Raw genomic sequence first — 16,740 nt, 5'->3', positions numbered from 1 at the left:
AACGCCAACGAAGAATGATGACGATCGCTGAGAAGGTGAAACTTCTGGATGTGTTGAAGGAAGGGAGAACGTTCGCGGCTGTGGCTGCAGACTGGCTAAGGATCTGCAAGAGCGGTCACAGGAATGGGACGACGATATGGTTCGATCGGTCCAATTTTGCAACAAGGTTGACGTCGTCATGACTGCCTACAAGCTGCTCTTCGACCGGAAAAAGAAGCAGTGGCAGCAACTGCCGATCACAATGTTTTTGCAGCCTCACAAAAAAGAGCCAGTTCCTACTACTAGTACAGATACACCTTCGGAAACTGTGGAAGAGGTGCCCCAGGAAATGGCACCGCCATCTAAAGAGACGTAAAATACAGTCATCGGCTGCGCAGTAAAAGTCATCATCACTTTCATCGTCATCATTTTTACTGCACAGCATATTCATCACCATCATCACGTCATATATAGGTACGTGTACTTCGCTATACAGTAACTGTAAACTTATATACCGATTTCATATTGCTTAACAGTTGTCCCTGTTATTAATAGAGTAAAGGGTGTGTTGTAAACAGTATAGGAAAGGTTTAAAAACGTCCAAATACACGTTAAATACTTAAATAAATATGGTGTCCCTACTTCGCGGAAATTCAGTTATTGCGGCCGGCCTTGGAACCTATCTCCCGCGATAAACGAGGGATTACTGTAATACATTACATGCAAACAGATTTACATAAACAGCAAGCATTATGCACATTTTGTTGGCTGCATGTGATCAACATATAATATAATATGACAAAAGGAGAAGCTTCCATGAACCAACCTGTCACAACATAAAGTAGTTTAAGGCTTGATAAGGTTTTAGCATCTTTTTTAGGTAAGCATTTGCTAGCCAATGAGCAGCAGCTGAAAAGTTAATCAAATTTAAGTCAAATAAGATCTGGGTGATTACACGTTTTCTAAAAGATGGTCATCTAAATGCATGTATTAAAGCTCACCAGACCCAGAGCTACTTCATTCATTTTTTGTCATAATCAGAAGCCATATTCAAATACAATCTTGAAAAATCTCTATTTAATTACCTGTAATGAGCTCTTATGAGAAATTGTTCATCCCTGACGGCATTTACTATAACCTAACAGTTCTCATCTAAACCTGTGCCATATGGCTGGTCAGCTCCTCCCAGGGCATTTTAAAGTATTACAGTGCATGGTGTTTTACATAACAGAAGTGAAAATAAGAAAAGGTCTTAATGCTAGGCTGTTCTAAAAGCAATTTTCCTCCATCCACTCTGCATGCCAGGAGGAAAAACTTGCTAAACGTTACTACACCAAGAAAGTGTGAAGAGAATTGGACAAAACAATAGGATGATTCCAACTGTTATACTCTAGACAAAAAAGTACAGACAGTTTTTTACTTCTCTAAAGTATATCGCAGCCAGCCACTTAATGTGTTTATATGTTAGAAATAAACTTCTGAAATGAGCTGCGTTAGAAGCTAATATAGACACCTGAGAACTGGAGACATGATTGCATTTTCAAATGCAATATAATTTGGCAGGATATAGGACTATTTCAAAAGAACAGGAGGAGAGCATTGATAGAGTCAGTTATTCTTGATGTAAAGGGAGCTTTTTAGTATCCTTCATAATAAGAATATGATGTAATTGTGCTTTATTATAAGATAGATTAAAGAATAGATTATTATTATAGACATCACCTTAATTACCAGTGCATCAAAAGTAAAATCAGCCCTTTCAAGTTTTAAGTCAATGGCATTTTTCTTTTTCTTTTTTCAGAATTTCCACTCATTAATAGAACTTATTTCTGAGTTTAAGAATAAAGACGTATCACTTACCCACTGTTTCATATCATTATTCCAAGAAGTAAAAAATGCAGTGTCTATTATTGATATAAACTGCTAAGTGTCACCAGTATACAAATGAGGTTTAAGTTTCTAAATGGTATCGCCCAATGACACGTCAAATAATATCAGTTTTGGCATTGAATCTTGTATAAGGCTGTTTATATATTTGTATTTAGGAATAGTGTCATTAGAGCTCAGTGGATATTGAAAATAATGTGGAATGAACCTACCTAAAAAGGTTGCATAGTTGATTATTGTCAGACCCTTAAAACAGACATCAGACCCACTTTGGTCTATCATGTCAAATGCTGCACATAAATGAATATATCACTTTCTTCATTAAATGAAAAATATCAGGAGTGATCGTTGTACGTTTGAGTTCCAGACATGGAGGAATGGTGAGTGAGACCTCCAAAAAAACCTATAAACTAGGCCAGGATCTTAAATAGCCATCCCAGAAAAGGTTAACTCCAATCCAGCCAGTACCCCAACTGCCACCTGCAGGCTTTGGCCATATAGGCCCCAAAAATAGGGAACTGATTTAAAAAGCTTACAATGCAAAGAAAGTCTCGTACTTAACAAAATGCCTTATAAGGGAAAGAAACTGTAAAAACTATAGCTTGTGGAGATAAACAGACAGCAATGAATCGTTATGAATGCAGATTTATTATCAAAGCAGTAAAATATAACAAAAACCTCAAAGGAGAAAAAAAGAGATTTGCCAGAAAAGGCAATCCAGGGTGAACAAGGCCCAAATCCCAATACACAATCCAGATGCCATAATTCCAAAGTCAAAGCAAAAATCCACAAAAAGATTAGAAAATAAGAAAGCAATCTTCTTCTTTTTTCAGCTGCTCCCATTAGGGGTTGCCACAGCGGATCCTCTTCTTCCATATCTTTCTGTCCTCTAAAAAAGCAATATTCACAGTAAACTCCTCAAACATTCTCAGACCCAGCATGATCACTTGTTCAAAAAAGGGAGTGCAGCTGGAAAAAAGCAAAAAATAAAAAGGAAAAAATTATTGCTTGTCCCAAGTCTATTATATGTCATGATAAAAAATATTTCAATACTCTACTGTTTCTGTTTTTCCCTAATTCTTTAATGAGCAGTGATGGCTTCTGACAACATACTAATTATAGTTAATATAGGATTAACAGTCTTGCAAGTAAGACCCTCAGCAGTCACTTGGAAAATTGGTCTAAGTGACAGATTCTTTTTAAAAAAATTAAAATGATAGGAAGAAGGGAGAATTTTTTTTTTATTCTGAAAAGTTTTTCTCCGTCTTTCCCCACCATTTTTTTGAACTTGGAGATATACAAAGGCACTGGGATAATAGATGGTTATAGCATTGACTATCAAACAAAATTAGGGCATTTTTGTATCAGTGCATGCTCCTAACCTCTCTCTCTCTCTCTCTCTCTCTCTCTCTCTCTCTCTCTCTCTCTCTCTCTCTGTCAATGATGGTGTTATTATTATTTTGTCGATGGCATAAAGTATAAGTAGTGCCGTTACAGAAGAATCTACAAGTGCAAATGCAAATGAGGCAGATGCAAAACTTAAGAACACAAATGATATATTCTAGTGTAGAATATATCAAGAGGCTTGATAATCAATAAATGGTGTATTATTTAATACTTTGTCAAACAATTTTAATTTAAATAAATGAGTTACAATTCTAGTTATGATTTGATGATCCAAAAGCATTGTATTTACCAATATCCTATCAGTAAATGTAAGGTGAGAAAATGTTTGTCTGAAGAATCTCCTGACATTTCATAAAACATGCGTGGAGTTTAGCAACATATTCAGTATTCAGTTATGACCTTAATTTCATATTTCATTATAGATGACCTGTGTAGTGCTTTGACTTTGACTCCCTCAGGAACAATTTATACAGTCTGACAAAGAATATTTCACCAAAACTCTGCCCCCTGTTTATTTGATCTGAATGTTGAATAGCATTTTTAAAAGGTCATTTGGCCTTTGGTTTCATAAAGGTGTTATCTTGAGCTCATGTTGTAATCTGTTTACAGAATAAACCTTTAAATATGTGTTCTTGCTGTCTGTAAATCCTGCTGTTGCACTTTAAAGTATGGTAAAACAGTACCATTGTGACATAATACACACAACTCAGGACTTGGTCAAAATGAACTTATTCTATGATTGACTGCTTTTGCCTACCTCAGCCAGACATCTCCTCAAGTTTTAATTTGTCTGGACAATATGGCATTGTTTCTGTACTGCATTTGGAAGTTGAAAGTGAGCTGTTTGTTTTGATTTACCTTGTCTCATCAGTAACAGCGATCTGTATAGGTATTTACTGCTTTCTATCATCAAGACAGCCAGTTGTATTCAAAATGTGCTACTTTATGAGTTCTGTTACTGAGAATTTATGGTCTACATGCAGCTGAAGAAATATCTGAAGAAATAGCGCTAGTCTAAAACAAAATATAGCCTTTTCAGCACAACCTGTCGTGTTTGTTTTGCTGTGGATATAGAATAACACCCTGTTTACTGCACATTAGGCCTATTCAGCAGATGTAATGCAGCAAGTACATTGTCCTCCAAAGATTTATTACAAGAAAAGGACAATTTATATCAGAAAGACTCATGTAAGAGCTGTTTGTGTGCATTTCATTAGATTAGATCACACAGTTTACTAAAAGCTTCTTCTATAATAGCAATACTGTGGCTTAAAAGAATCTGCAAGTGTGGCTTAATCGCTTGTAAGAATTGATTGACTGTCTGTTAATAAACATTAGGCTGTCTTTTCCCACTTGATGATAAGTGGTTTATTTGCTCTGGTCTCCGCAGGCTGAAGCTGCAGTCCTGAAGATTGATGGAGGGCCATGCAATTCAAACAGCAGGCGTTGCTGAGACAGAAGCTCTTTGTGCTTGCCAGCCTTGCTGTTGGAAGTCTCCTGTATCTAGTTGTCAGAGTTGGGAGCTTGGATAGGTCAGTAACTATCTAACCATTTTTCTTCTCCCTGACACTTTGCAAATGGTCTCGTCCAGAGAACCCACTGGACAGTTAAATAATGAACGCAGGTGTTGCACTAAGAAATTGCTCCATGCGATAAAGTAAGTTGACTCTTGGCCTTCACTCACATTCATTTAACATCTGGCACTCTTAACATCTACCATTTCTGGATGAGTTCCTGCTCGGCATCATAATTATTGTGGCAAATACTTAGTATGAAAAAAATTCCCAGAGACCTGGCATGGTTGACAATGAAATATGCTAAATGAATATTTCTTTCACAGTATCGTCAGATAAAAAAAAACATTTTGAAATGTACAGTATAAAACACCTGGGGCCTCATGCATAACACCATGTGTAGAATTCGCACTGTAACATGACAAGCACAAACGCGGAAATGTACCTATGCACAAAAAAATACAGATGCATAAATCTGTGCATTCGCCAACTTCCACGTTCTTCAGCTACATAAATCCCGGTCAGCGTGAAAAGTAATGCACGTGCACGCGCATGCTGTCCCACCCCGTCTCCTCCCAGAATTATTCCTCTTTAAATATGTAAATCAATATAAATAGCCCTTAAACTCAGTGTTCTGTGAAAAGACAATGGCAAAACCACAAAGAAAAATACAAACCGGATTCCAAAAAAGTTGGGACACTAAACTAATTGTGAATAAAAACTGAATGCAATGATGTGGAGATGGCAAATGTCAATATTTTATTTTTAATAGAATGTAGATGACAGATCAAATGTTTAATCTGAGTAAATATCATTTTAAAGGAAAAATATGTTGATTCAAAATTTCACGGTGTCAACAAATCCCAAAAAAGTTGGGACAAGTAGCAGTAAGAGGCTGGAAAAAGTAAATTTGAGCATAACGAAGAGCTGGAAGACCAATAAACACTAATTAGGTCAATTGGCAACATGATTGGGTATAAAAAGAGCTTCTCAGAGTGGCAGTGCCTCTCAGAAGCCAAGATGGGTAGAGGATCACCAATTCCCACAATGTTGCGCAGAAAGATAGTGGAGCAATATCAGAAAGATGTTACCCAGCGAAAAATTGCAAAGACTTTGCATCTATCATCATCAACTGTGCATAACATCATCCGAAAATTCAGAGAATCTGGAACAATCTCTGTGCGTAAGGGTCAAGGCCGTAAAACCATACTGGATGCCCGTGATCTCCGGGCCCTTAAATGACACTGCACCACAAACAGGAATGCTACTGTAAAGGAAATCACAGAATGGGCTCAGGAATACTTCCAGAAACCATTGTCAGTGAACACAATCCACCGTGCCATCCGCCGTTGCCAGCTGAAACTCTACAGTGCAAAGAAGAAGCCATTTCTAAGCAAGATCCACAAGCTCAGGCGTTGTCACTGGGCCAGGGATCATTTAAAATGGAGTGTGGCAAAATGGAAGACTGTTCTGTGGTCAGACGAGTCACGATTCAAGTTCTTTTGGAAATCTGGGACGCCATGTCATCCGGACCAAAGAGGACAAGGACAACCCAAGTTGTTATCAACGCTCAGTTCAGAAGCCTGCATCTCTGATGGTATGGGGTTGCATGAGTGCGTGTGGCATGGGCAGCTTGCATGTCTGGAAAGGCACCATCAATGCAGAAAAATATATTCAGGTTCTAGAACAACATATGCTCCCATCCAGACGTCATCTCTTTCAGGGAAGACCCTGCATTTTTCAACAAGATAATGCCAGACCACATTCTGCATCAATCACAACATCATGGCTGCGTAGGAGAAGGATCCGGGTACTGAAATGGCCAGTCTGCAGTCCAGATCTTTCACCTATAGAGAACATTTGACGCATCATAAAGAGGAAGGTGCAACAAAGAAGGCCCAAGACGATTGAACAGTTAGAGGCCTGTATTAGACAAGAATGGGAGAGCATTCCTATTTCTAAACTTGAGAAACTGGTCTCCTCTGTCCCCAGACGTCTGTTGAGTGTTGTAAGAAGAAGGGGAGATGCCACACAGTGGTGAAAATGGCCTTGTCCCAACTTTTTTGGGATTTGTTGACACCATGAAATTCTGAATCAACAGATTTTTCCCTTAAAATGATACATTTTCTCAGTTTAAACTTTTGTTCCGTGATTTATGTTCTATTCTGAATAAAATATTAGAAGTTGGCACGTCCACATCATTGCATTCAGATTTTATTCACAATTTGTATAGTGTCCCAACTTTTTTGGAATCCGGTTTGTAGAACAATTTCAGCAAATACCAAGTGGAGGCAAGGAAAAACGTATTATTTTTGGTTTAAACAATGGTATGAACAAGAAAAGGAAGTTGATCGAGTGACATAGTGTGTCAGAGAAACTCGAAAGCTCAAGTTCACAAAGTCATACAGTGCCCAAAATAAAAAAAGTTGTCAGATATCAAATTCGCCATTAAAAGCTGAGTCGTATCCCACCGTCTGAATTTCATATGAAAGCTTATTAGGGTACAGAGAAAAAAAATAGGCACACAGTGGGAAAAAAGCACAAAATGTCAACATTAATCTTGAAATTTCCACTTTAATCACGTAGTTTATTTTATCATTAAGGAAGAACATCATAAACTTCATCTTAAAATCGTTTAATTTACAAGTTTCTCAAATCCCATCATAACTAAAGTAGCACATTAAATGCTTTGTTTTGTATTTGATCTTCTATGTGCTCTATGTGTTGGAATCACTACGTGCTTCCGTGCTTTGTCTTCCTCTGACAGGACACAGAATCCATTACATTCATAATATTACAGCTCTCTGAATATTAAAATACTGAGATGTATACTTGATATAATTTTCATGATGATAGGAGTTAAAGCATGTTATTAAACATGGGAACATGGTGGCGCAGTGATTGTGTGTGACCTTCGATGAAATAATTTATTGCAGCAGTACTGTCTCTTTCAAACGTACTAACCCCCAATTCCTGTCCTTCCTTTTCTTTCTCCAAGTAACCAATCGCCACACAATCAGCTCTGTAATAGACGCTAAGCCGTCTGTAAGCTTATAACGCCATTTCTTCAAATTTTTTAAGGAACATTGAAATATCTTTGTAGTACATGTTTAATTATTCTATCCTTCACGCCAGTCCCAGTGAAGCATACAGTGTTGAGGCAGAAACAATCCGTGAACGGAGCGCCAGATCCTTGCTAGCGTAGCGACACCATGTTTTTTAACTATTAACAATATAGATTATTTAAATGAAGTTAAAGTTTTATCTGTATAATATAATAAACATATTTTGCTGAATTTCATCTTAAAAATGATATCGTCATCATATGTAAATACGTGCTTTATAAAATGGCTCAGATCGTGCAATATTATAACTGTAGTGCAAGTTTACAGTGAGGTGATTGTACAAATAAGTACAAACAGTTCTACAAGGGGCACTTAATGGAGTGATTGATTGCATTTAGAGCGCTTGGGATGAAACTCTTTCTGAACCGCAAGGTCAGTACAGGAAAGGTTTTGAAGCGTTTGCCGCGTGAGAAGCAGTTCAAATAGGAAGCATGGCTGAGGCAGCGTGTGCTTGATGCTGTATACCGATAATTCTCTTTCCGATCAGCTGCTCCGAGTGGTGCAGTGAGAGTAATATGGAAAAAGATGATTCGCTGTGGCAACCCCTAACAGGAGCAGCTGTAAGAAGAAAAAGAAGGTGCAGTGAGAGTAACAACTATAAAGCAGCTATGGTATTTGGAATAGTTTGACCATTCTGTGGACCATTATATTGTTACAGGTTAATTACAATCAGATGCATTAAACTAATAAACAATATGCTGTTAATTTCAGTGTATTTATAAAGCCGTGTCAATAATGTGGATCTGAAAAAGAAAGATAAACCACACAGGAACAGTAGCACTTCTTTGACGATGGGTGCCTCCAGTCTGCAAAACCGAGTGGAGAACTTGCGTATGACAGGGTATGAGCTACCGTGGAAATGTGCGTGGCTTTACGCCAAGTTTAGGTTTTATACATCGCGATTTGAACATGGAAACATTCTTACACAACATTTCTGTGTGTACGCACCGTTTATACATGAGGCCCCTGGCCCGCACCATGACACAATATTTAGCATTTCTGTCTCACAGCCCTAGCTTTGAATCCTGGCACAATTATAGCATGTGCCTATGTGGATTTCCCCCTAAAAAAACTAATGGAACAAGTGAATTAAGTGACTTTACATTAGACTGGTATGAGGAAGTGTATCCTTTAATGGACTGACTTCTCCTGCAGGGTTGGATCTTGCTTGCTGTCATTCCACTTGGGGTAGCCCTGGACCCCTTTTCTCTATAACTGTAAGTTAGGCTTATTATTTGTTTGAACTTCTGAGTATAAGGTAATTTCTAAATATATTTATTCATGCATTGTTAATATATTTATTCATGCATTGTTCTGTTTCACTTTTAACATTTTAATGTGTGTTCCATGTTTCTTTACATATTTCATCTTGCTCAATAAATATTTTTTGTTTGGTTTTCATTGCCACAGAACCAAAATTTCAGTGAACTCAACATAAGCGACTAATAAATTTTTACAGAGATGTAATTTATGTATTTTTGCGTTTTTCATGTCTGGCCCTGAAGAGCGGTAGTCCTGAAATACGCTGGTGTGAGAGAAAAGATGTTATGACTATATCTCTTCAAAGAATTATGTTGACATTTTGACTTAGCATCTAAATACGGAGTATTACTTTCAGAATATGAACAACTACCTGAATCATCTATTACTTAAAATCTGAAATGAGTACATAATATGGAAGCCTACATGTTCAAATATAAAATTATTGGAAGCCTGTGCTTTTGATTTAATGATTGTTGAATGGAGGCTATGTGGATGATCTTGCTAAACATAAAGATACTTAAATCTCATTTAAAAATTGATACTACTGATCTCTGCTTGGATCCCTGTGGTGGTGGCCCATTCAGACTATGTTCTTGCCTTACGAATGTGTTATTAGAAATATGTTTAAGCATCATTCAGTCCATTAATGAAATAAGTAGTTTTAGAAAATGTTATTATGTTTTCATTTAAGGGTGGCACAGTCGTAATTGTTGCCTCAATGACTTGGGTTCAATGCACAATCCATTTGCTGCCTATTTTGAGTTTTCACATTCTTTCTGAATCTGCATTACTTTCCTTCATCTCATGTAGTTCCTCATACTTTCCGTTAAAAGACATGTTAGGTAAATTAATGCTGCTGCTGAGATAGGTTCTAAGCAAACTTCAGAAAAATCATAGATGTATTTATTTTACTTTTAGGTGTGACTTGCACCATACATTCCTATTTAATTATATTGTATGAACTTTAAATATTTAATCCAAACTTAAGTTATACTAAAAAAGTTGTATTACCTATGGTTGTGTTTTTAAATGTTCTTTTAAGTAGGCTCAATATTTCAGCTCTATCCTGAATCATATTATAAAAGAAATGCACAATCAAGCATTTCTTTCAGAGAGGTTATGCTTTATTTATGTTTAATCATTATTGTTTAATGTGCTGTTAATGCTTTGGCAAAACAAAATTTATAGCCATGCCAATACAGCTATTTTCATTTTCAATTTGAATCTTTCTTCTTTTCAGCATAATAGACACCTTCATTGATTATACATTGTTGTCTACATTTAACTGATAGAATTTTAGGAGCAAGTCACTAAAGTTTATATTGAGCACAAGGAGTAAACAATTGCTTGGCAGAAAAGAGTGTTTATCCAAATATGTGCATATCTAAATCTGGGATTGAATGTCCCAATTTCAGATGAATTCCATCTAGCCTATCTCCTAGTCTAATTGTTATCTACAACAGACTAAGCTTTATCAGCTCTTATGTGATGCACATGGAGGATCTTATAACAGGGTTTCCCAGTTTTGATCCTGAAGGACCAAAAAAAGTTTGTCCCAAATCCAATTTAATTAGATGTGAATTATTGTTGCTTCTTGTGATTTGATATGACATGAACAGAGGTGGCTGTCAGGCTATTGAGTGCAAACACGTCACATCAAGCAGTGAAATTAACTTCATCCAATATGTCATCCATCTGAATCCATCTAAATGAAACTGAGGCACATCCTCTTTAATAAAACCCCTGTGTGCATCCAGGTGTCCGTGTGTCTGTGTCTTCTGGTGAAGTGCGCCCATGCGCACGGCACCGTGGACGCACACATACTGGAAGCTGAGCACACAGTGAATGACCTAGCCGTGGCCGCGCATGATAAGCAAATAAAGCACACACACTGGAAGCTGGGCACACAGTGAGTGGCCTAGCCGCGGCCGCGCATTATAAGCAACTAAAGGACATCATTGCTGGGGAGAGTGCTGATTGGGTACTCGCGACTGCGCACATAAAATCCTTTGCTGGGGAGACGCCACACATACAATAATCAGCTGCATGCCACCACAGATTAAAATACTTGTTGGGGAACTGCACAGTACTTGCTAGGGAGACGCCACAGGCACGATTATCAGCTCCATACCACACATTACATCAGTTGCTGATTGCCCACTGTTGTTACAGAAAATTAAAGTCATATTATTGACATCAAAGCCAGTATTACTGAAAGAGAAAATTACAGGCATTTTACGTAAATACAAACCAGTATTACTGCGAGAGAAAATTAAAGGCACACAATACAGTGGCACATATTACAGCCATATACAAGCCAGTATTACTGTAAGATAAAATATTACGGACTTATCTACTAACAACATGCCACCCAAAAAAAGGCCACATCAAGTAGGACAAAACACACAGACAATCAAATCCTATATAAGCAACATCTCCTAAAAGAACGGTCAGCTGAACAAGTAAACATCAATAAAAGAAAGGCTGAAAGACAAAGAAAAATACGAGCAAATAGATCGATTGAAGAAAAAGAAAATGAGAGTCCGAAAAAAGCTAACAGAGAAAGACTCAGAAGAGCCAACCTTAGAAAAAGTTGGCATTTACTTGCCAGAACCAGTATTCCGCCACAGTCAGTTACATGTTGCATTATCAAGAGTTACAAGTTTTCCAGATGTTGTTGTCAAGGTTGTAGATGAACAAGGCAAACTGTTGCGAAACTCAGACAGAATATTTACAAGAAATGTTGTCTATAATGAAATTTTATAGAAACATTTCATGAGGTAAAAAAATAAAAAAGTTTTCCTAAATATCTTCTTCAGTTATTGTGTATTACAGATTGTTACAAAGTTTTACACTAAGGCAATATTAATTATACTTACTGTATTGCCATATACGTTTCTGTTTTATTTTTATTATTATTTTACTTTTAGGCTTCTTGCAAAAATATTTTTTACAAAAAAAAATTAAGACAACAAACAGAATGAGGTCAAGGTCCCTTGCTATTTAATATAGACTGTTCCTTCTAACGTTTATGCACTACTGTTCTAGTGCCCGTTATTGTAACGGGCTTAATGTCTAGTCACTATATATCCTCGCAGAGCTTGTCAGAGTCGTGTAAGTGAAGTGTGTCCTTCCTATAGCATGCAAAGTAACAGATTTTCATGTTCACCTATAATTATCAGATGAAACATATTCTGCACACACAACTCAGCTTGGTAAAATAATCTTCACATTTATCCCAGTGTGCAAGCACAGCTCATATAAATTCTTCATGACGATTTTTCTCTGAAAAAAAATTCTTCCCAATGAATGAAATCCATGACATACCCAGAAGGTTGGTTACTGTTACTTCTGGTTCTCTTCAAAGTTTGCTTTTCAAAATGCAATTGAAATAACTAGACATTGAAACAGAGTAACTAATCATCTCCTGATTTAGCACAAAGCAAACTGATTGAATGTGAAAATGCCTTTAGTAAGTTTAATTTTTTGCAATTGCAAAATCACCAGCAAGACAAATTGTAGTGTCAGTTTCCTGAAACTTTATGTGAATTGAGACCTCCTTGTTTCACTCATCCACCCTAATAAAAAATGTCTGTGTGTCCTTCCAGTTGCTATGTCTCTGTTCAAAAGATTGCACATCACAAGCATTTTTAGTAATAAATTGCATTGCATGTGTCATTCTAATAGATGGCGCATCACAAACATTAACACTGCTTTTACTAAACCCATACCAAATGGCATATAACAAGAGACATATGCATTTCATGGTGCATTGCAAATGTTAACACAGAGGTCTACATTGATACAGAACCCATCTTTTTAACAGGTAGCACAGCTAGTAAATAATAATGAGGTATTGGTTTTGTAAAATATTTGTAAAGAAATTAAAGAGTAAAAAGTGAAAATCTTCTGTAGGCCAGAAATCATTTGGATAGTCAGGCCCTCCAGGAGTGATGTTGTGAACTCCTGGCCTTTTTGTACCAATAAGAACCTCCTCTTAGGACAGCAGATTTAGCCGATTTAATGAAATACCAGATTTAACCAGCCTCGCAGTTAGGAGACCCAGGTTCGCTTCCCGGGTCCTCCCTGCGTGGAGTTTGCATGTTCTCCCGTGTCTGCGTGGGTTTCCTCCGGGCGCTCCGGTTTCCTCCCACAGTCCAAAGACATGCAGGTTAGGTGGATTGGCGATTCTAAATTGGCCCTAGTGTGTGCTTGGTGTGTGGGTGTGTTTGTGTGTGTCCTTCGGTGGGTTGGCACCCTGCCCAGGATTGGTTCCTGCCTTGTGCCCTGTGTTGGCTGGGATTGGCTCCAGTGAACCCCCGTGACCCTGTATTCGGATTCAGCGGGTTGGAAAATGGATGGATGGATGGATTTAACCTTAACTACCACCATGTCGTTTTTTCACCTGGGATCTATGCCAGGCCCTGCCTTTAGCATCATTCGTAATTTATCCAGTTTGGCTTCTTTTGTGCCCAATTCACAGTAACACTGAGAGGATTTAGGATTCAGTTCTCAATATTTAATGAATGACAGTAATAATTGACTGACTGACTGACAAAGTGACTTTACACACATCAAACGATTCATCCTAAAATTCTCATGCTCCCCATGCAAAACTGCCTCCTTCTGGTCCCAACCTACTCCAATGATTACTCAGCCATGTTACTTGCCAGTAACTGCTGCTCCCTAGATTGATACACTGAACCATACTCAAGTGTGCAGTCTTTATCTGAAGCCATTTGCCTCTCCTTTCACAGATCTGATCCTTTCTTCTGTTTTGTAGCTTTCCTTTTTTTTGACCAAAGTCTATCCTCTGCCCCTGGACACCCATTCCAGTGTAACAAATTCATGCATTTGCACAACTGATAACAGTAAGCATAGTAAACAAATAAGGCCAATACAACAATATGAGCAAAGGTAGTGGAAACAAAGGTTTTAAATTAATTTAAATATAGCAGGCAGCTGCCCAGAGAGATTTTTTTTTTTCCCAATGGTATTCTTTCCAATTTTTCAATTATAATAATATCATTGTTTCCAAGTTCTTTAAGTCTAGCTTCAGTTTGTTCTTTTTACATTAAGTTATAATTGGCACTAAACTCATACTCTTTTCTATAAAATGCTAGAATGGTACCTGGTGCTGCCTGAGGTGGAGTAAAGTGAGGTGGGTCACTTATTAAATTCCTCAGGGAGAAACTTTTTGTCTCCAAACCAGCCTACCTTGGGGAGCATCATTGCATACCTGTGTTAAGTCCCAAAAATACCTCCTAGAGTGTATGGCCATTGATTCGCACCACATCACAGTTCACAGATTTGCACTGTGGTAAGTGCCAGAGGTCAGCTGCAGACTGATGATGTCTGGATTACAATGTCAGAAACTGCCTGTCTACAGCATTAGCTAAAGAAGCCCTCCACTGCCAGTTCAGGCTGTGAGCAATGACAAGCTGAGTACTGGTCATGTCAGCTGAGCACCTATGTGCTCACCAAATACATTTCCTCAAAGGGAAACTTTTCACACCAAAGCACAGTCTATGTTCTTCCTCTGTGGAAAAGCTGGCAGAGTTAGGATCAGCGCTGTGGATTTGCATAAAAGACACACATTCAGCTTTACTTGTTACATATGGTATTTCAAAGTAGTATAGAACAATATACCACATCACACAATGTTTTAGATATATTTTTAGATTATAAATGAATGAATGACTCTGTGTTCATAGTTTCTCTGCTTTTCATTTTGCAGGATCCAGCCTGTTTGTCCTTTAGAAGGGCGAATTGGGCCTCGAATTCCTGAGCAGATCCCTCTGCGCACTTTACACTTCAAACGGGGCTTACTGCATGAACTGAGAAAAGGGAATGCCACGAAAGAACAGATACGGCTTCACAATCTGGTACAACAGCTGCCTCAGGCAATCATCATAGGAGCACGGAAAGGTGGCACCAGGGCACTACTGGAAATGCTCAACCTCCACCCAGCTGTTGTCAAGGCTTCCCAGGAAATTCACTTCTTCGATAACGACCAAAACTACGCCAAGGGAATTGAATGGTACAGGGGGAAGATGCCATTTTCGTATCCACATCAAATAACTATTGAGAAAAGCCCAGCCTATTTTATAACAGAAGAAGTTCCCGAGCGAATCTTCAAAATGAACTCCTCCATCAAATTACTGATTATTGTGAGAGAGCCTACCACTAGGGCTATTTCTGATTACACTCAAGTGCTGGAAGGCAAAGAAAGGAAAAATAAGACGTACTACAAATTTGAAAAACTAGCAATTGATTCAAACACTTATGAGGTGAATACTAAGTACAAGGCAGTGAGAACGAGCATTTACACCAAACATTTAGAGAGGTGGTTGAAGTACTTTCCCATTGAGCAGTTTCATATCGTGGATGGAGACCAGCTCATTATAAACCCCTTACCTGAACTTCAGCTCGTGGAGCGTTTTTTGAAACTTCCTCCGAAGATTAGTCAATACAACTTGTATTTCAATGCCACTAGAGGCTTCTATTGCCTACGGTTTAACATTGTCTTTAACAAGTGCCTAGCAGGTAGCAAAGGACGAACTCATCCAGAGGTGGATCCTTCTGTTGTTACCAAATTGCGCAAATTTTTCCACCCTTTCAATCAAAAGTTTTACCAGATCACTGGGAGGACATTTAACTGGCCATAAAGCAAGATGTTTACAACACCTTCTTAAATGGGCTTTTTATAGAGCCTGATCTAAAGTACAAAAAAGCACTTTTATTAAAAATAAAGACTGACAATGTAACATGATGTGACCAAATATTAAATGGGATCAAAGTTTCTTTTATTTCTTTATATATGCAGTATGTTGATGTTTGCAGTCCTGAATTAATTTAAGCTTTATTTTAAGTGACCACCTTTTCGTATTTAACGCATTGTTGCTGTTCAAACTGATAGATTTCTAGAGCCTACATTCCCCTTTGAAAATGTCCTGGGTAATAACTGTATGTTTTGAAAATTTTAAAAGTGAACAGATATTCTTATATCCAGAACCATAACAAAGAAATATTGTTAGCCATAATTCTGACAATTGTTATTTGTAGCTGGGGGTCAACATTTCTCTAAGTACGTTGCACAAAACTGAAGATGATTAAATTACTTTTAAAACATACACATTTTTGTCTGTATTTTATCAAAACATTTTTTTAATTCAGAAGGGCAGTTCAGCTTGCTTATAAACATTCACCCATACATTATTAAATTTTCTTAATCTAATCTGAACTAATTTGGTAAAATTACATTAAATATATCATCCTGCTTGTGCATGTTCCCATTCCTCATGTTTTAAGGGCATCACAGTGGAGCGGTGTCTTAGACTCCAAAGATCTGACAGCAGTTGGCCATTATCTCCGTGGAACTGGCACATTCTCCTTTTGCTTTGTGTGTAGATTTTTTAATTCCAGTTTTCTTTCGCATCCCAAAAATTTACACATTACATGTATTGGTAAATTTAGATTACAATGGCAAACATGAATGCCACTGTGACTGAGCCCAGAGCAGCACTGTTGCCCATTCCAGTTATGGTTTCTGCATTTATTCCCAA

General features: G+C 37.7%; 1 protein-coding gene across 5 annotated transcripts in view; it reads left to right on the top strand.

Annotated features, from left to right (window-relative positions):
- Window positions 1-16,308, top strand: part of LOC120525558 (heparan sulfate glucosamine 3-O-sulfotransferase 5) — a 243,886-nt gene extending 227,578 nt beyond the window's left edge. For 4 of the 5 annotated variants that reach the window (XM_039747955.1, XM_039747954.1, XM_039747957.1 and 1 more), the window contains 2 exons: window positions 4,664-4,805; window positions 14,913-16,308. In XM_039747955.1, the coding sequence (XP_039603889.1) occupies window positions 4,699-4,805; window positions 14,913-15,843 (1,038 nt within the window). In that variant the 5' untranslated portion in view covers window positions 4,664-4,698 and the 3' untranslated portion in view covers window positions 15,844-16,308. The remainder of the gene's footprint in view (window positions 1-4,663; window positions 4,806-14,912) is intronic. The other variant, XM_039747958.1, reaches the window with a different exon arrangement.
- The last annotated feature ends 432 nt before the right edge of the window (window positions 16,309-16,740 follow it).

Source organism: Polypterus senegalus, chromosome 3 (assembly GCF_016835505.1).
Source record: "Polypterus senegalus isolate Bchr_013 chromosome 3, ASM1683550v1, whole genome shotgun sequence".
NCBI classification, from domain to species: Eukaryota; Metazoa; Chordata; class Cladistia; order Polypteriformes; family Polypteridae; genus Polypterus; species Polypterus senegalus.
This window is presented reverse-complemented; position numbering and strand designations above follow the sequence as displayed.